Source organism: Columba livia, chromosome 17 (genome assembly GCF_036013475.1).
Source record: "Columba livia isolate bColLiv1 breed racing homer chromosome 17, bColLiv1.pat.W.v2, whole genome shotgun sequence".
NCBI lineage: Eukaryota > Metazoa > Chordata > Aves > Columbiformes > Columbidae > Columba > Columba livia.
This window is the reverse complement of record NC_088618.1, coordinates 14430026-14450723: the sequence shown is the minus strand read 5'-3', so window position 1 is coordinate 14450723 and position 20698 is coordinate 14430026. Positions and strand designations below refer to the sequence as shown.

General features: G+C 45.1%; 1 protein-coding gene across 1 annotated transcript; it reads right to left on the bottom strand.

The window, feature by feature from the left end:
- Window positions 1-610: 610 nt before the first annotated feature.
- Window positions 611-20123, bottom strand: MAJIN (membrane anchored junction protein). The gene is made up of 11 exons (XM_013369286.3): window positions 18772-20123; window positions 18522-18646; window positions 14238-14283; window positions 12910-12985; window positions 10177-10302; window positions 8847-8878; window positions 7941-8050; window positions 5428-5482; window positions 2631-2703; window positions 2070-2214; window positions 611-948 (listed from the first exon to the last, which is right to left on the bottom strand). The coding sequence occupies exons 2-11, from the start codon at window positions 18620-18622 to the stop codon at window positions 903-905; spliced, it is 810 nt and encodes a 269-aa protein (XP_013224740.3). The 5' UTR covers window positions 18623-18646; window positions 18772-20123; the 3' UTR covers window positions 611-902.
- Window positions 20124-20698: the final 575 nt, after the last annotated feature.

Sequence of the window (20698 nt, the reverse complement as noted above, 5' to 3'; positions counted from 1 at the left end):
TCCTTTCTTTTTGGAGAGAAAGCATTGTTTCACAGCTGATGGGAGCCCAGGAAGGAAAATGTAAGTATGTAGGGAGTATAACCCACGGACCAGGGTGGAAAGAAGCCAAACATACCACCTGATGCATTATCTGACTCAATTAGAGCATTGTCTCATTCTGCCAGACAAATTACCACTGAGATGCAGCTAAACAGCCACATTTTGCTAATGGTAGAGTAACAACCATTCAGTGTTACGAGTTAGATGAACTTTGTGCATATATCATGTGCTTAGAGTGTCTCAGCTCAGGAGGCAGCTGAAGAAAGGCGGTTTATTGTAAATGCGCTAGCATGATGGCAAAAAGCTGCCTGAGCATGCCCTGTGAAATATTAACTCCCAGCTGCATCCTACTACATACCAAAGACATAAATAATTATGCAAGTTGTAGTCCAGTGGTAAAATCTAATCCAAAATATTTTCACCAAAGTTGACTTTTTTAATGCTGTGAAGCATAGCACAGGAGTCCATGTAATAATAGAAATTTCTGCTTTTTTTCTTGGAGGGAAAGAGTGTTTTCTGCCTTGGTAAGACTGGTTAAAAAAAAGCACACAGTTCTAAGTTAATACTTGTTTATTAGAATCTCATCTAAAGATTTTTAAATGGAAAATACACTCTTTATGACACTTAGGATCAAAATCTTAAAGCTTGTTGCTTTTTCCAGAAACTCTAGATTGTGAAGGAAAAGACACTATAATCCAACATCTTAAGAACATTACTTTGAAAATGTGAACAAAATAGAACTTCATTTAAAGCATTTAATAGCTGAGACAAGCAGTGTGAAAAAAGCTGAATTACAAGAGAAACAAAACAACACAACATTCACATTACAAGTTTACCTTTCCACAACAATTAGTACTTGCAGGTCAGTTCTTCCCACCAAAAAGATGCTGCAGTGGTGAAAAGATTATGCTAGGGAAACAAGAAGAGCAAAGAAAAGAGCACATTATACTTAAAATACTTCCCTGAGAACTGTAATGACAAGGTAATTTCTATCCACCAGAAAGACACAACCCCAGCACAAAATACTACAGAGAACAACTGAAAAGACAGAGGGAACAAAAATAACAACTTGTGCCATAATGGTCTAGTCTCAATAGTTAAAGGGACTGCTATACATTATGATGGTGAGTGAAAGATTCGCCATGAGCCGGCAATGTGCGCCCACAGACCAAAGGTTGATTGTACCCTGGGCTGCATCCCCAGCCCTGTGGGCAGCAGGTTTTGGGGGATCCTGCCCCTCTGCCCTGCTCTGGTGAGACCCCCCTGCAGTGCTGCTCCAGCTCTGGGTCCTCAGCACAGGACACACATGGACCTGCTGGAGAGGGGCCAGAGGAGCCACAGGAATGACCCGAGGCTGGAACAGCTCTGCTGGGGGACAGGTGAGAGAGTTGGGGTGTTCAGCTGGAGAAGAGAAGCTCCAGGGGACCTTAGTGCAGCCCTTCCAGACTTAAAAGGGGACTGATAATGAAAGATGGGGACAGACTGCACTTGCCAAATACACCTCCAACAGCTTTAGAGCACTTGTTCAGCCAACAATGCCCAGCAACTGTTTGCACTGTCACTGTAATTTCTATTTGAAATGGTACCTTTGAGAGTCAAAGTCACAAAGGCTGCAGTTGCTAAGTGGCCAAATAAAGGTCATACCTACCTTAATGGGACAGGAAGGCCCTGACAGAAGAGGAAATGCTTTAGTCCCTTGGAAAGCAGGCTGTAGATGGCCCTCCTCAGCTGATAAAAGCCCCATTGTATAAGGGCTGAGACTTGAGGTCAGTAATCCCCCCTCAGGAGTTTTTTCCCCAAAAGCAGCTCAAAAGAGGAAGATTTATTGGGAAGGTTGCACCTTCCCACAAGACAAAAGGACATCTGTGAACACTCCTTTGCCATGGGAGACTTTGGTTTAACCACAGAAAAGAGGAATCCATTCTTCAATATCATGTAGAATCACTTGAACTGCCAGAATCAGGCATAGCCTCTGACACAGGCTTGGACATAGCCTGGACTCTATCTGCTCAGAGCTGCAGGATTACTACCTTCTCCAGAATTTTGAGAGACTTCTTCCTTCTGATTCCATGTTTCCTTTGTTTGTCATTTGGTCCACTTGCTGCAGCAGCTGCATTGTACCCTCAGCCTGACCGGTTGCTGCTCTTTGTTCAAGGGTCGATTCCACAGGTCTCCCTGTAACAAACAGCAGCAGGAACAGAGACACGAGCTTGCTCTCTCCACACTCCCTGCACACCCAACAACAGACCCTGAAACTGAGAGGTGGGCCCAGACCTGGACTGACGTGACACCCACAAGCTTTCAAAGCAATTGCAGTGCAGACTGATTTGGAGACAGGCTCCCATCTCACTGTCCAGCTCTGAAAGAGTCACATAGCCCAGCTCTATGGATGGGAATTTGTTACGCAGGAAGACAGTCTCAGCCAAAACGACTGGTAACCTACCACTTTACAGTGGTTGTAGTTCCTGATCTCATATGCTGGAAAACACCAAGCACAATTTTTCGAGGAAAACTAATGCAAATGTAATAATTGTGGCTTTTGATTTAAGATTACCAATTTAAATGAAATCATTCAGGAATTCCTTACTTACAGGAACTAACTTGGTTACAGCCCGTGGTAAGGGATGCTGGACTGAACTCACACCCATTTTCTTTGAAAGAATTCTGAAAGGAAAAAAACAAGAACTGTCACACAACATAAAGTTCTATTGTATGGGAGATCTTTGTTTGTTTGCTTGCTTTAAGAATTAAAATACAAGGCCTACCCTCTTGAGTATTTTTTTTCTGATACTATGAGGACGGTCTCCACCAACATATTTCTACCCCCCCCTCCTCAGAACATTCACAGGACTAACATAAAGTTGCAATTCATTTAGCAGACCTTGAGATATCAGATAGTGAAAGAATAAGCAGCAGCTATGGCATAGACACAGATTTTAAAAAACATCAACAGAGGTGCTGTGGGCAATAACAGCCACTGGACAATGCAGGCCCTAGACTTTAGCCCTGCTGTGACAGAGTTGTAGGCAACAGAGTAACAGGGAAGGAACAAAACTGAAAAGCACCAGAAGCAAGAGGTGGGCCAGGAATACACTTTAGGAAGGCTAGCAGCAACACAAAGTACCACAAACAACAAAATCAGCATGTAAGCTTATTTAAGAGGGAGTAAACCAACTGTGTCATAGAGAGAAGATCAGAGAAGAATACAGCCACTCCCTGATGGCATTTCTCTTGCACTAAGCTCAGGTTCATGTAAAATACCAAACTTCAGACAGCCTGAGACCTATGCAGTTTAGCCTCAGAGCATTAACTGAATTAGGAAAATTATCTGCAGCAATAGGCTGAGCATCTCTCAGCTCTCTTTCTTTCTTTGACTTCTACTGGTGCACTTGGTAAGTGGAAAGATGTGCGGGCTCAACTCCAGCCATGCTGACCAGACAGCCAACTGTCAAAATCACAAGCCTAGAAGGCATCTGGATGAGAGCTGACAATGCAATCTATTTAACAACCATGTGACCGTGGCAATTCTGTGCTCCTCCTGAATCCAGTGCTCATGTTGTAAAGTCAGTCCTACATGTACTAAGTAGACAGATTTCCTTCATGTTTAACAAGACCCTTCCCTTCTTGAGATGCATCCTGAAACACCATGTGGATGTGGATACAAAGTCATAAACTGCTGATAAACTGAACAAGAACCCTGGAGGAATGATCAGAAGAATCCTGTGTAAGTACAGGTGCTACTGATATGTTTTTTTCCTAAATCTCTTCTTTCTTCTCATCCTGAATACAAAAGAAACCAGGTGGAGAGCAAACCGAATGGAAAGTACATCACAGAAGCACCAGGCTCTGATCTCATAAAATGCACATAAGGGAGAGGCCATCTGACCGTTTCACGCAGTGCTCGTGACATCTGCTCTGGTATTCATAAACACAACAGTTTGTGTCTGGACAGCTGTCTCAGTGTAACAGTGCCCTGACTAGTGCAAATTTCAGGTATATGCCATGGTGACATGAGCATCTGTTCTTCTCACTTTAACTGGAGTTTGCTGAGTTGATGATTCATTCATCAGAGTTGCAGTTTACCTGTGAGTAGTTCAGGACATGTCTTCCTGCATCAGCTAACACAACGATGAGGTTACAGCGGTCTCTACCACCTACCACATTCCTCCTCAGGGTCCAACAGGCTAATCTGGAGCTCCACCTTTCAAGGACTCTAATGTTTGGGAAATTTAGCCACTGTACAAGAAGCAGAAGCATTATGGAAACAGTGATTACAGCAAAGTGGGGAATAAACAATCACCTTTCAGAGGATGACCCTTAACCCATCAACAGAGTGTTTGGAGCACCTGAGGAAAGAAGCCAGAAATGACATGTGTACAGACCTGTCACTAATCCTGCACAGGTAAGCTGAGGCGGGAAAGAAGTGATACAGGTCTTACAGACAAATAAGGCTTTGTGTTCTACAGAAGTTCTTCTGTACTGAATGTTCCTGAGGAGTTGCCAGGCAGTCTCCCTGCCGAGAAAGTTTTGGGCTTCCTTTGTAGACAATCCCAAGAGGAATGAGTCTGCCTCCTCAGAAAATACTTTCTCCAAAGAGCTGGAGAGGGAGCAAGACCAGGAAGGTGACAGCATGGCAGGGATTTGAACTAAATTTAGCATGCGTATCAGTAGCCAGAAACTGGAAGAAATGCACTGGGACATTTGGGAGGATGGGCAACAGCCAGGAGGAGCAGAACAGGGGTGTTAGGGAAGACCATGTTACCTAAAGGGTGCACCTAACTGCAGCTGTCAGAGCAGCCTTTCAGCCTCTGGGCTAAGAGAAAAAGAATCTCCCGCTCCTGACGAGGGCTCTGGAGAACAGCAGTTTTAAAAAGCAACTGCCAATCCCTCTGGAACAACCCTATTGTAAATTTGTCTTCCAGTGCCACAGTGAGAAAAGTCATGTCACTGTTTCAAGAAGAGGGAGACGCCTGACAGGCTACCTGCACAGAAAAAGGACACTGGTGGGGAGCTGCAAGTATTCACACTGAAGCCAGTCTCAAGGTGTCAGAACCCACTGCTGGCTCTTCGTGCAGTTCTGCACAACAGGGCACCTGAGGTAAAAGAGGACTGGACTCCTGGGAACAACAAAGGGAAATCTTCACGCTCCTCTCTAAGAAGGCAAGTTCACCCCTTAAGTTCCTAGCCTGATGGTCAGAAAAGCGAGTGTCACCTCCCTGTAAAATTCATCCCTTGGCTATGTTTGAGGAGCAGCAATCAAAGACGTCTCAATGCAGATGATGCAGGTGAAATGGGAAAAAATACTTGAAGGCATTTTTATGCTTGCCACTTCAAGAATCTAGGACTAAACAGACGTGGTTGTCTCCTTCTGAATGTGCTATAGCTTACCATTTCAAATCCATGCTTTGCTTTACTCTTACGGTGAACACACTCAGCTCCAGTTCTAAAAATAAGGCAAACAAATAAGAATTGAGTTAACAAAAAGAAAGCAATCTTGTAAATGGTGACTCCAAGTATTTCACTAGAAATCAGGGCTTTAGTACCTGTAGCCAACAACATCCACACCCTTAATCCATATTTGTACTCACGTTTCAAAGTCTCACTCATTCCAGTATTTGGCTTCCTGCTTTTCCAGTAAAACCAACAAGCAGTTAAAGAGAAAAAAGGTGTTACACAGCATGGAAAGGGGGATGAGCAGCAAACTGAGAAAGCCTGCAAATCCTGCAAGGTTACTGACATAAAGGGAAGAACAGGTGGCAAAGAACCATAGGAAGCTCATACATTACTTGGTCACGGAGCAATAAAATGCCACAGGAAACTGTACAGAGAGGTATAAAGGGATGCACATGGGGAAAAATCCTGGCTTCACACACAAAACAGTGGTCTTTATGCTGATCAGTGTCTCTGGGGAGTGACACCTGGAGATTCTGCTAGCTCAGCACTCAACAGCAGCCCAAGAAAAGCCAAATCCAAATTCCCTGTGAGGAATTAAGAGCAAAAAATGTTGTCCAAAAGGAAAAATGGTAAGAGGTGGTCTGATTACAGCAGACAAACTCCTTCCTGGGTAGGGGGGCAATGCTCAGACTGAACGAGCTCTTCAGTCTAACAGAGTAATTGGAAAAAAAATGTCAGAAGGCTTAAAGTTGATGCCTCACCAATTTAGTTTTGAACTCAAGAATACACTTTAGAATTATTTGCTGTTTTAATCTCATCTGATGAGACAGGATACATCAATAAAAGAAAACTGCCAGATTGGATAATGAAATAGCCTTTTCTGCCCTTGTATTTTATGAATCTACAACTCATGAGTTGGTTAAAAGAGATGAGAAAGCATTCTGGATCCTGGTCTCATTCTTCACTCATTTACAGCAGTTTTATTTGGACTAGAAACTGAGAAAGGGGAGGGGGAAAGCAATGAAAGGACTAAATTTGTATGAGCAGGAAAATAACTGGCTTCATACTTCTTCTGTTATAATCTTTGCCTGAAACACATTTGGGAATTGAGTAGAATACAAGGCAAAAAGGGAGATGATTTGACATAGTTTTTACATCACCATGGAAGGGGAGAGGTGAAAAAAACCCACTTCCAATCACAACACTAGCTCTGGGACTGTCTGCCACATACTTGTGAATATTAAGTATAGACAGGCATTTTCTTTTTTTAAAAGCTACACTCCATGAAAGAAAGAAGCCTGCTAGTCTGTAACTAATCTTGGGCCTGCCTCTGAAAGGTAGTCAAGAACTAAGTTAGCCAACATGAGCCAGCACTGCACCCTCGTGCTGGAGGAAGCCAACCACATTCTGAGGTGCGTTAGGAAGAGTTTTGTCAGCAGCAGAAGTGATGCCTCCCCTCTTTTCAGGGCTGCTGAGACCAAGCTGTGTGCTCTGCCCAGACTGGGCTCCATAGGACGAGACTGGGTCTCAACAGAGTGAGCTCAGGAAAGGACCACAAAGACAGCAAAGGGACTGCAACACTTTTCATATGCAGAGAGGCTTTGAGAGCTGCGACTGTTCAGCCTGGAGAAGGCTCGGTGGGATCTTAGCAATGTACGCCTGATGGGAGGGAATGAAGAAGAGGAAGCTGGGCTCTCCTCAGCAGCACCTCTGGCAGGACAAGAGGCAAAGGGCACAAGTTGCAAAAAAACAAAATTAAATCTGAACACAAGGAAAACTTTTTGACTACAACTGTGGTCAAGCACTGCAACAGGTTGCCCACAGAGGTTGTGGCATCTCCACCCTTGGAGTCTGCTCAAAACCTGAGGGGACACATCCTGGGCAACATGCTCTGGGTGACCTGTTCTAGCAGGAGGGGTTGGACTTGATATCAAAGGTCCCATCCAACCTCAATGATTCCCTGAAATCGCAAGGTAGACATCTGCTTTGGAATCCCCATGAGGAGTTTAGCTACCAAACAATCCAATACAAAAGATGTATGATAATACTCAAAACATGTGCAATTCCCTGAGACTTTAAAGCACTTTGAAAACATTAAGTTCCAATGTGTTTTGCTGTCATACAGCATTCACCAGCCAACTCAGAGGAACTGGCTGAGAGGCAGCTAGAAAATTGTTGCCAGTTCTTCCCTTGTCATCCCTGGCTCAGCTAAGCAAGCCAGTGCACTGCTTTGTCTAGTTGCTGAGTTCTCATCTCACTGGGGTTCTACAGGTCACATTAACATAAAGGAGTCATATAGGAAGACCTGTAGTCAACAGGATGGCAAGCTGAAAGCATAGGACAACTTTTTTCCAAATATGGGCAAAATGCTGTCATCTATAGAAGAGAAGGAAAAGGAAAAAGAAAAATGAAGCAAAGGATTACACAGGAATTAAATAAGAGAAAGGTACAAGAGACACTAAAAGCATTGACATGTGCCCTGGAAGACTATTTTGTAGTCAGCTGACCTGTTCGGACCCGACTGTGGGCATGAGCTCTCTGCGCTGACTTCCACTCTTTTCCTCTTCATGGTCTCTTTCAATGCATGACTTTCTGACATTTCATTTCTTTTCTTGACCTTCAAAACATTGCAAACTTGGTATTGATAAAAATTGATTCCAACTTTTCTATTTTGGAACAAAATTAAGAATTAATTCATATTCCACAAAATTGTTCACATTTACACAATGAAAACCAAAAAATTATTCAGGAATAAAAGATTAGCTTCCTTATTCAAACAGAACATAAGCACTGAGAGGCCATGCAGAGAACTATGCTCAACAGTTTTAAACAAAAAATACTGCTTTCCAGGACATCCTCTTTGCTCCATTTTCAGAGGATGGCCTAGGAATGTAATGCTAGCAGAGAGAGAAAAAATTCTTTTGGGGAATTTGGACAGGACATTTTCTCTTATTCACTCCATCTTCAGACACTTCCTCATATTGAAAACAAATTCAGCCTGTGCTCACATGAAACTAAAACTTTCCAAAGAAGCTTAACTTTGTTATTTATGACATATTCGGTACCTAGGAAATGCCTTAATTATTCACCAATATTGACCTCATACAGACTTTCACAATGAAGAAACCACTGGACAGCACAGATCAGACTTTTAGAAAATATTAATACGTTGAACTGAAGCCAGCAGGGCCCTCGGTACCGAGGCAGGACTTCACTCCAAGTCCGCTGGGACCGACAGGAAGATCCTTCTCAACACAGATGGTTCTAGATGAGAACTCAGTGCCACTTTACACTGCCCAACTCACACCTAGAAACAGGAGAACTGTAGCATTGCCTACATATAATCTGCTTCTCCAGATTATTTAGAATATAAATTAAAAACAAAGCAAAACAAAACGACGCACACAACTTACACGCTCATAACTGGCCTTGTTTATGTCTTTACCTGTAACAGAAGTATTATAAAATTTGGTGAATATTTAGACTGGACTTTCTTTAACCAATTTAAAAGTACATTTTTGTATCGCACATCACTTTGTGAGGACAAGATAAACTAGTTATAAACAATGCTGGACTTGCATATGATATGTTGAAATAAAAAACCAGCAAATGCAGCTCTTTCAGAACTAGAACTCCGGGCTATGAACACCATATGCGATGGGATGGGGACAACTGCTTTTCTTGAAGAAGCTGAAGGAGTCTTCAGAAAAGAAAAAGGAACTGAAGAACTCTCAGCATCACTCTGTGCTTTGGACACCAGATGGAAGATGCAAGGACATCTGGAGCACAATCTCCACAGAATATTGGTCAGCTAATCTCTGATTTTTCTTGTAGAAAAATCCCTGCCAACAGAAACTGAAAACATCAGTGTCTAAAAGTATCAGCACATTATGCTGTGCAGAATTTAAAATAAAAACACTGTACAACTACCTGAGGAGGGCAATTATATACCGGAACAAGGTGTACGTGGCAGTGAGTGAATTCTCCACGTTTAGAAGATTTTACGTCCAAACACGGTATATTTGGTAGGGGACACTACACACAAGCAAATGAGTGAGATTAAGAAATGACCAGTTGTCCGTTTTATGAAGGAGACCAGATTATCTGCTAAACATTCATAAGAAAAAACAGCAAGTTTTCTCACGGACAAATAGTCAGAACAGGAAATAGTAAGAATAAACACTCGTTTTCACAACAGGGGGTTTAAATATAGAGACCCACGGAGGTCTCAGCTGTGGCCTAAGACTGTTCAGGGAATTCCTAGAAAACGAGACACTACTGAGGCAATGACAGTTGCTAACTATACAAAAGACGTTATTACCATTATTACCATCACTATTTAGTAAAAAAAATGCATTCTTTCTTTAGGAAAATAGACACAAGGAGTGTGAAGCTCAATGTTCACAAATGTAGTCAAACACACAGAAGGAAAACATGCGTGCTGGCTCCAGCCTGCCTACTGACATTAAATGACAAAGGTTTGGCATTGCGTCATAAAAATACCAGCAGAATAATCAGCAGTGGTTGAACAGGCAAAGCAGGATTCAGGTCACTTTAGAAAAGGAACACAGGACAAAGAGAAAACATTTTTACACTCTACTTCAAATTCACAGTACAGCCATACTGCATGCAGTTTTGCTCCCTCTAATTCTAAAACAGAGCAGATGAAGGGAAAGGGAAAAACGAGACATAGATAATATATATGCTTCCAGAAGTTATCCAAATATAACCATAGTGACTTACCACATGACATGTTTTGCTGAAACGAGTTGAGTTCTAGATACATAGTGCAAATGTAGGGATAAGGCACGAGATGGACATTCTCATGTTTGAATCTCATCTTTGATACTCTCTCCCATTTACTCAAATCTGAGAATGATGATAAGACTTAAGAACACAGCACTAACACTTCAAAGGAGCAGGAGTCCTGACAATGTCTTCTCATAAGCTTCCACAGTCATACCACACTGCACATGTGTCTAAGGGAGCAAATACAACCTGTCGGTATGAACTTTGTGAAAAAGCCCTAGTAACACATTACAAGAAACACTCATCCCAGTGGTACTCTCCCATCAGTCACTTGGATCAATAATGTTGTGTTTCCTTAACTGTATTTGACTCCAATCCTTACATTCCCCTGCAACAAACATGTCAAGGTCTTCAACCCTATGAATAAAACCCCATCAGCTTTCCTAACTAAAAAGTATCTTAAAAACTATTTTTAAACTTGTCAAGCACTCGGATTCATTGGAGTAGCACCATAATGTTTTCTTCATGGTTCAAAATGGGAGGAAAAAAGATAATTGACATGACAAGAGCCACAGTTACAGACATTCCTTCAGGCTGGTGCAGTTCTGACACCTGGGAGCTCATGTGTGGAAGAACGGACGACGCTATACAGCAGTCTCCTTACGTGCCTCTGATCTCAGGAAGAAACAGGTAAAATTAATACCTTTAGTCCATTTGCTAGCAGAAACTAACATCCAGAGGACCGGAGACGAAGCCCAAGGTTTCCCTAAGCAAAACATTGACACAATCAGTTCCTTTAAGGGTGAAATTGCTCATCTGAGTTTGGCTTCAAGGACTCCCACAGCTGGTGATTAACTAAGAGCTGTGCTACAGCACAACACACAAATCGCACAATAACTCACCATGCCAGGCCTCTGAGCTTGCAGTTATCATCAGGGCCCAGTGCTGGCTGGGCATGTGGATGAACTTCCAAGCCCTAGAAATACAGGTTCATAAATCAAACACTCCTCAAGCATGCAGGCAAAACCAGCTGACCTTTCGGGAAGCAAACCAACAAGGAGGCTTGTTTGGGTGCTGCCTGCCTGACAATGCTCTTGGCTACTTTCTCTTTCTGGCAGGAACAGGAGTAAGTTGCTGCCACATGTACCTGCTTCTGACAGAGAAAGAGGAGGAGCTCGTTCTTGTCTCCTTCTAGGAGGTGTGGTAACAATGCAGTCTCCCAAGACTGGAAGGGAATGACTTGGAGGCAGAAGCACGTGGGAGTTCATTAATCCTGGGCACCCAGAATCACAGGAGGTGATGCCAGAGAGCCTGATCTGATTCACTAACTGACAGACCTTTAGGCCTGAGAAGGCTTCTCATTCAACTATCTTCCTTTTCTCCTCAAAAAGAGCATCAGGAGAGTAACTTCTTCTTAACCCTTTACACTACAGCAACTACAAGAGAAACATTAATTTACGATTACCATTTCTTACATATAATTATTGTCAGTTTATATTAATAAACTGCAGGATATGCAGTAGACGCAGATGAATTCTGCCCAGTTGCACAGGAAAGAAGCACGAGATGAAAGCTCGCTAGCTAGCTTGGCCCTTGATGCACTTGGATGAAAAAACATCTAGAAGGAGGAGGAGCCTGTAGTAAAGTTGCTGGCCAGAATAATCCAACCTCAAATGCCTCAGCACTTACAACCAAAAGTGAAATCCCCGGGAAACTACACTCAACAAAACCTGCACATGCAAAGATTTTAACAGTAAATTCCATATGCCTATGTTATGCAAAGGCACAAAGCTTTTACAGTGCTGTCTTGTGATAGCAGGCCAGACTGACGGCAGCCAAATGCCCCTGTAAACTTTAGGGAAGAAGGAAAAACTCTGGTAGCTGGTCCCAAAGCAGTAAGGGGAATGTGAAAAATCTGGTGAACACTAGATGAAGGACATTTGCTTCACTTTTATTTCTGGACTTCAAAAACTGCATTGAAGAGGTGATCAGGATAACTGGATGACAGTCCTGCAGACTTATCTGGTCTTCCAACTACCTCAGCTCAACTACTTCCCTTCATCAAACTCACTTTTGGAGGTGCTTTTGGCTTCTCTCAACCATCCCTGTGGGTGTGTAAGCATACATGCACATTTGCTCCCACCCAAAACCCAACTTTTATACTCAACATCCCTCTAGGCAACATAAGATTTCAGAGGATCACTGTCCCATTCTCTCAAGTTCAAGCTCAAACTTCTTCCTGTACAGACTGAAGACAGCTTTGCAGGTACAATCCAATCTCACGGGCTCATGAAAGTGATTTAATTCTAATGTACCTTGCAAAAAAACTACTGCAGTCTTCTCTACTAACAGGCCAAAATTGCTGAGCCTGTAAGGGCTGTTTCATGGGTTATTCATCTTTATGAGCAATGCACTAGCTTTGCTTGCAATCGCATTAGGTGGTCTTCCTGTGACTTTATATAGACACCTTCATTTTCTCTGGGTAAATCTGTTATAGAACGCAGCGGTGTGCATTCGAAAACACTGCAAAACACTCTTTTCACATCAGTTTTCTGGTGCAGGCAACAGCTGAGGAGGATCTTCAGCTGATGTAAAACTGCAAAGCTCAAATGAGTCATCCTCCAGGTAAAGATCTACACACTACTAGACATGAATGTCAAATTAAGCAACCACCAACAGCTACAAGTCATTGAATCTCTTATTTTACAAGTAGGAAAGAAAGGATACAAGGAAAGATAGTGAAGTGGTCTGTAGAAAATGGATGTAAATCATCAAGATTTCCAAGGATTACTCGAACCGCTTCCTGAAGAGGCCAAAAAAAAAATAAGGGAGAAAGAATATTAACAATATAGCCACAATTCCACTGACAAGTATGGTTCCAAGGCTTGGTAAAAAATTAAATTTACTTTACAATTTGCATTAATCAAGGAAGAGCAAGTTCTGGATATTTTGCTTTTCCTCTTCCCCTTCTTTGCCCCGCTCCCTCCTATCACCTTAGAGTGTGCTGCACTTAGAGGCTCAGAGAAATTTAAGGGAATTAATATCTTCATCTTGAAATGCCATAGGAGCAGTACCATGGAGAGTGGAGGAGTGTTTTTAAATTTAAGAAGTTTTAAATGTAGGAAGTCTCTTTTTTTTTCTAGCAAAATACATGTACTATTGACCTGTTTCAAAAATAAACATATTCCTCGTTTTCTGAGTATTGACCCAGTTACAAAGGAACTGTCATTCAGCCCAAACAAACTCCTGCTTTACAAATGGGAAACTTCTTCTAGTAATACCTTTCTATAGTTTCAAAAGTGAAAAAGGAAAAAAAAAATAATTTTCCATATCAACTAAAATCAGAACATTTTTCAATAATATTCATAATGTTATTACTGTACTCTGAAGATTTTTAAAAAAATAAGTAGCGGGAGCATTCTTAAGCAGGCAACACATTTGACTCATTTCCTTGGAAATGAAAGGGGCTTTCTTCTGTCTGAGGAAGAAGATGGCAACAACAGGACTCATTGTTTGTGACCAAGCTCAGTCACAAAGTAATGGCATCATTAAAAGAACATCCACAGGTTCCACTAGCTCCACAGCTACAAGGAAAGCACATGCAATTTAGCACAGCTCACCAGAACTGCCACCGCTCCTGAAAAAACAGGAGGGTTTGACTGCTGGTCAAGCCAGAGAAGTTGAAAGCAGTGGCCAGGTCTGAGGCTGAGAGAGGAACCACAGGAAAGTCCTAATGCAGAATGAATCCAAACAGGAACTGGGAAGGAAGAGGGCGCAACCAGCTCAACAAACAGGAGTTGTCCTTTGTCCAGCTTTAACGGTCAGTAACTTCTTTGAAATGTCTCAAATAAAAGCGTGGCTCTTCTATGCTAATTCTGCCTGTTGATTATATTTTTAATTTACCTCATTTTTTTCACCCCCCTCTCCAGAAAAGTTCCCCATTAGTTGCATTTGAAACGATGCATTTGACAAAATGTCCTCAGTCCCATAACAAACAGAAGATTTGCTCGGCCTAACATCCAGCTAAGGTCCCATGGACCAGCTTCATCTCCTACCTCTAACTCTTTGACAGCCCTTTCAGTGTTGTCCAGATCAGGAACGCTGTGAAACAAAGAGAGAGTTAGTCCCACCCCAATCAAACAGCAAAGGAGACAAGTTCGTTGCTAGAGTTTAAACAGCAACAAAACATCATTCCCACTGCACAGAGAACATACATAGTAGGCAGTTTATTTTTCTTAAAAAACATCCATTATTCCATAAGAACAGTGAATTTTCTGTCCATTTGCATTTTGTGAGTCTGAGGATACAATGGAAGAGAGATCAGATCTTTCCAGTCAACCCTCAGTCATTTTTGGGATCAGCTTTCTGACAAGCTGCCCACAAACCAGCACCTCTGTCTTCCAGCCTATTGCGATGTCACTCTGCTCAAGGGACTAAACGAAGGAACTGGCAGGATGTGTCTCTTAATCTCCTCCACAGTGCAAACGCCAGAGGAACGGGCCTTCACAGCACTGGAGCTGGGCCCTGTGATGCTGGGAGTTGGGTACTGTCTGCACCACACTTTGTTCCCAAATATTACCTACATCTTTTGTAAGCCATCTTCTCAAAAGTTGCCTGCTGCTATGTATCGGCCAACAATAAAATGCACAGGGAGAGAGTAGGTCTTAAATAAAATGTGAAGCCACTAAAAGTAAACAAATCACATCAATGTCACTTGGAAAGAAAGAAAGAAACAAAGGGGAGTGTAAGGAATGATGGCATGCAAGTATTCCTCTGGCACACGGCCTGGTAAGGCAGCCATTCTCATATCCTCCACATTCAGAGGCCACAGCCAGAACGTGCTCAGAGATGAGAACTTTCCTTTCTCTTCAGAAAGGCGTTCTCTTTGCTTGATGCAGAACAAGCTGATGAATGGAATTACACAGCACATCACAGCAAAAGGACAAATACCAGCCACCCAAGACTTTTGCTGTGGTCATGAAGTTTTCATGAATCAGCAGGGAAACAAAAAGTACAATTCAGGAAAGGACATTTCCACGGTGATGAGGAAACAAGGAGGTAGAAATGGTAGAAAGCAAGGCACCAGCCAGGGTCTCATGGCAAGGAGGGGATTTGGAGAGACCTTCAGTGAAGATGACCTCACTCTAGCAAAAGCCTGCACACGTGTATAGATAATCAGCCCTGGGATCAGCTCTTCCAACTCTTTCAATGTTCTCTTGAGAACCTGTCCTTGGATCACAATCTTACTGTGGGCGAAAGGAGTTTTGTTTCCCAAATCCTGACTGATGGCATTGCTTTGGGCATAAGGTGATGGATGCACTTACGACTTACTCCTTTCCTCTCTCTTATGAAGTCGGAGTGAATCCAGTCACTTTGAACAAATCCACCACAGCCATGACACAATGGGGAAGAATTTCACGAGCTGCGGTGTAAAACAAGTTGCTTTTGCTATGTTGGACCACACTGATAGAAAAACCAACTTGATGAGCTCACCACTAGTTCCAGAAGTTATTATGAAACTCAAAGGTGCTGCAAAAGTCTCACGTCCCGTTCCCTCAAGTATAACAATGAATTGCAAGAGCTGCAATGCACACAAATGGTGAGACACGCAGGGGCAATGAGAGACTGCCAAACTCAAACAAATGTCACGCTCTCTTTAGCATCAGGAGATCAAACACCTGCAGGCTGTTCAGAATCATATGCACACTACTGGAAGTGCCTTCCGAAGGAATTACACTGAGGGAAAGAGTTTAGTCACAGGCAAGAGCAGCATCTCAAGGATCTTCTGACACTACACGATAAAACACCACAGACAAGCGTTACTCTCCAAAATCAACCCAGAGAACAAAACGAGAAGGAAGGTTAACCCTCCTGGATCTTACACTATTCCAGGAAAACAACAATCAGAAGAAACAATTACATTTCAACTCATCAATTCAACCCAAAATCAAGGCATGCAACAGAATTTCAAAGAAGCCAACCTACTTCAACAAAGGAAAAATGAGACAAGTGTGGCACGAGACTTATTGTAGCTTTGGGTGTGGAGATGGTCTAAGTGGCATGATGTCCATAGCACATTCTCTTCAGTTCTTCTGCAGCTGACAACAGTCACTTCCAGAACAAACCCAGGCTCTGGCAACATCTGTGCACAGCTGACTGCAAAAGGAAATCCACCCACACTCATCAAACCTCTCCCAAGGCAGATGCTTGAGTCACTGCCTACAGCATATTAGCCCTGCTGTAACCTCATTGCCAGGAGAACAGGGGGGCTGGGATGGCACAACGCCTGTTTCTCTGATGCAATGACACTTGGTGACTCAAAAGGATTTCAGTTTCTGCACATTTGCCACCAACTGAAAAGAGATTTAACCTCAACCTCAAGACTTCCCAAAAGCCTTTGAGGGCATTGACCTTGAACTGCTGTCTGCTGATGATCACAGCCTCGAAGGACATACACAGGGAGACAGATTATGCTTTGGGGTTTTTTTATTAATATTTATGAATACTATAATTCTTAATAATTTATCAGAGGCTGAGACAGCAACAAATCATAAACTTTCAGACCAAGTTTGAGCCCTACGGAACACTCCTTCCGCAAGATACAATCTAGACGCACATGGTTTGAAACACCACCCTTAAACCTGAGCAGCTCCATCTCCTTTTGCCAGAATAGCTCAAGCTTCTGTGGTTACTACAGTCTGCAGCCACCAGGATTCTGAGTCTCCTCACAAATTAAAAGCCCCACAGCCCCTTCAGTGAGCTGGTCAAGGTTTTGCCCACTCGCAAAAGCACTTTCCCATTATCTCTGTGGGTCTGACCCGTAGGCACAAGCAGATTCCTCCAGGGCAATACCCTTGGGGAAGGTCTTTTTTTCACCTCTAGAAAATCATCCTCTTAATTTGTTTGGCATCTGACCAGACTACTTGGCACCCTGTGCTTTAGTTACTTTGCTGGCTGCTAACTAGAACTTCCGATTTGAGGCTTTCCACACCACCGTCACCTCCCAAGACCCTCCTGTACGTCGGCCCCTGCACAACCAAAGGCTGTTTTCCTTTCTCTTCCTTGCATGCCAGCAGTACCACAGCTTCCAGTACTCTCATTTCTCAGGCTTGCCACTACGGTGCCTTCTAGAAACTGGGGGAAGCACTTATCTTAAAAGTCCTGCTCAGCCCCTCTGTCTGCAGGAGAGGCACGCTGTTGTTTGAAAACAACAGGACAGATCTGCCACTGACACAACAGAAATAGGAGTAGCAGTGAAAATGGAACCTTGAGAGAAAAAATCCTGAGAGCACAACAAATACCTACTGCCAACAGCCAGTGAGAGTTTCCAAGACTTTTCCTATATCCACGCTGGAATGACAGATTCCAAGGCCAGGGAAAGGCACATTGCTAACAGCAGACAGCCAAAAAAAAAGTACATATGTTGAGTACAGATCTCCAAAGCAGTGCTGGTTTTGACTGGAATAGAGGCCATTTTCTCTGTAGTAGCTTGGACGGAGCTAAGTTTTGGCTTTGTGCTGGAAACAGTGTTGGTAGCACAGGGGTGTTCAGTGACTGCTGAGCAGAGCTCACGCAGCGTCAAGGCCCTTCCTGCTCCTCACTCCGACCCACCAGTGAGTGGGCTGGGGGTGCACAAGGAGCTGGGAGGGGACAAGGCTGGGACAGGTGACCCCAGCTGACACAAGGGATGTTCCAGACCGTAGGATGTCACACTCAGAAATAAAACTGGGGGAAAGAGAAGGAATGGGGGAGGCTCTGCATTTTGGCGTTCATCTTCCCAACTAACCATTAGGTGTTATGGAGCCCTGATTTCCTGCAAATTAAACACCTGCCCACCACTGGGAAGCAGGGATTTAATCCCTTGTTTGCTTTGCTTGCACACAAAGCTTTTACTTTACTTATTAAACTTCCTTTATCTCAGCTCCCAAGTTTTCTCACTTTTACCCTTCCACGTCTCTCCGTCATCCCACTGTGGGGCAGTGAGTGAGTGGCCATGTGGGGCTTAGGTGCTAGCTGGGGATAAATCACCACAAAGGCTCTAGAGATTCCCAGTAAAACACAGAATTTCGAAATACTTTAAGTAAAAACTGCCTCTTTTTCCACCAAACCACAAAATCCACACATGGCAGTGAAACAGAAGCATTTTTTTACAGCTCAAATCACCCTCTCAGGCCAACGCTCAGCATGTGCAAGTGCAGGAGCAGCTTTTAAGGGACCACTTTCATGGCCAGTGAAAGAGGGCAGGAAATGAAGAGCCCCCAGAATCTGAATTTAAGGTCTCATGTTAACTCACTGCTACGTGCAGCCATCAAACTGCAGGAAGACTTCAACGTGCTTACCTGCTGAAGTTGCCATACTGGATTTTAAATTTGTACACAAGCCTGCCTGCATGAAGAAACCTTGTTTCAGGCAATGGATAGGTAAATGGTTTCAATGACATCTTGCTTTCTCCCTGAATGTCAGCCTAGGAAAGCAGGAGAGCCCAAGGTAAATTACTAAAACCCTTCACCACGTCTCTTTGTGTCATGCAAGAAGACTGCATGCAGTTTTTCCTCTAGAGGACATTTTCAGAGAGAACACGTTTCCTACCAGTGCCTCCTACAGTCAGAAAATGGCTGATGGAAGCGCCTGTTCCAACGCAGCCGGTATTTTGGAGCAGGCTCAGAGAGGACCCGGAGCCGCTCCGCCTTCAGCCGCTGCTCTGGAAATGTCACCACCACCGTCCCTGGAGCTTTACGGGCCCTTGCCGCAGGGGCTGCCGCGGAAGCCGCGCGGGGCTGTGTCGCGGCCCGTGACGGAGCCCAGGCCGTGGGGACAACCCCGGCTGCGGTGGGTCCGGCAAAAACCCGTTTCCCTCCGCACCCGCCCGTCTCCCCGGCGTCCCCCGGCCCCCGCCAGACAACCACCAGCGGGAGGCAGCCCCAGGGCCGGCCCCAGCGGCCGGAGCTGCCCGGGCCTGCTGAGGGAGGGCCGGGACCCGCCGCAAACGCCGGCCAAGCGCCCCGGCCCGCCGACAGGGGAGATGCCGCCGCCCCCTCAGCCCGGCTGAGAGGCCCCGGCGCTGCCCCGGCCCCGCTGCGCACGGCACCCGGCCCTGGCCTCAGGCGGAGCCGAGTGGAGCCGAACGGAGCCGAACGGGCCGAGCGGACCCGAACCGGGGCCGGGGGGTCCCGGCGGCCGTGCCAGGCGAGGCCGGGCTTTCCTCGGGTGCTGGTGGCGGCGGGGGCTAGCGGGCAGGGCTGTGCTGCCCGGGAATGCGGTGTTCACTCACACACGCACACAGGGCTGTTCATGACCATTATGGTGGCTCTGGGCTCCCGCTCAGGGACTACACAAATGCAAACCCGAAGCACAGTCCCCGTCTCCAAAAGCTCACTGATCATGCAAGGACAGGTACCCAGCTCCCTCTCCAGCTCCACTGCCCCCGGACACACGGCTCCTCGCTCAGTCCCATATACAGCATCACACATAGCAACAGCACAGCCTGCCAAGGGAAACTCCAGATCAAGTGGGCATTATGCAAGAAAATCATTACAATGTATTTGTCCAGAAGCAGGAACGAGTACTCTCCCTGACAGTAACTTCCCGACGGTTCTGCACAAAAATCTACAGTATCATCGTATGCTGGTGGGAGCAATCCAGAAAAGCCGAATGCCGGCGCTCACAAGGTGTCTCTGTTCAGCTCTGGAAAAGATTCCTGTTCATCTGTTCCAGGAAAGCCAGTGTCAACTTTGCAGGATGGGAAACTAAGCTCATCCGATAATACCCTTATGTGCATGTGAAGTCAGAGCAGGAATCTTGACGAGAATGGGGTGAGTTAGGAAGCAAAGCCCGTTCTGGCCCCTTGGGAGCCCGGGGTGTCCCCAGGGAGCACAAAGCGTGGCAGCTGCCCTTCCTCACGCTCCCGTCCAGCTCCTTCTGCCAGTTCCTCCCAGAAGAAGCACGCACCGGCATCCTCCAGCATCCTGCCAGGGTCAGCCCCGGGCGGTGCTGCCCAGCACCCTCCCAGCCCCACTGCCCACCCGCAGCACCCACCCCAGCCCACCTCTTTTCCCCTTGGGTTTGTCCCCATGGCAGGTGCGGCATGATCACGCTGCTTTCCATCCCCAGCATGTGGGGCAGGGCTGCACAAATGGAGCCCAAGGGGTCATCCTGCAGGCAGAAACCAGTGGAAACCTGCGAGAGAAACCGGTGCCTACACCGCATGGATGGGAGCAGCAGCAGCAGCAGCAGGAAAACACTCCAGAGTTGCTTCACTTGCAGGGCAACCCCAGGCAACTCTTCACATGCGGGATGTGCCATCCCAAGCGCAGGGCTGGCCCAGACACAGCTGGTAACAGGCCCAGCAGCAGGAACAGGCTGGTCAGCAGCGCTTAGCACAAGGCAAAGCCCGTGTAGGTGCACCGAGGGCTGGCACAGCCTTAGTCCTGGGTGCCACTGGATGTCCCTGGAGAGCACCGGGATCACAAGAGTCGGCTCAAAGGGGAACCACAACAACCATTTCATTGGACTGAGC

Coding starts and splice junctions, on each gene's coding strand:
- MAJIN (XM_013369286.3), bottom strand. CDS start 18,622: ATGTCATTGAAACCATTTACCTATCCATTGCCTGAAACAAGGTTTCTT. Junction 10,303..12,909: donor CCACTTCACTATCTTTCCTT/GTATCCTTTCTT, acceptor CATCATTCTCAG/ATTTGAGTAAATGGGAGAGA. Junction 8,051..8,846: donor ACAAGGCCAGTTATGAGCGT/GTAAGTTGTGTG, acceptor AATGTTTTGAAG/GTCAAGAAAAGAAATGAAAT.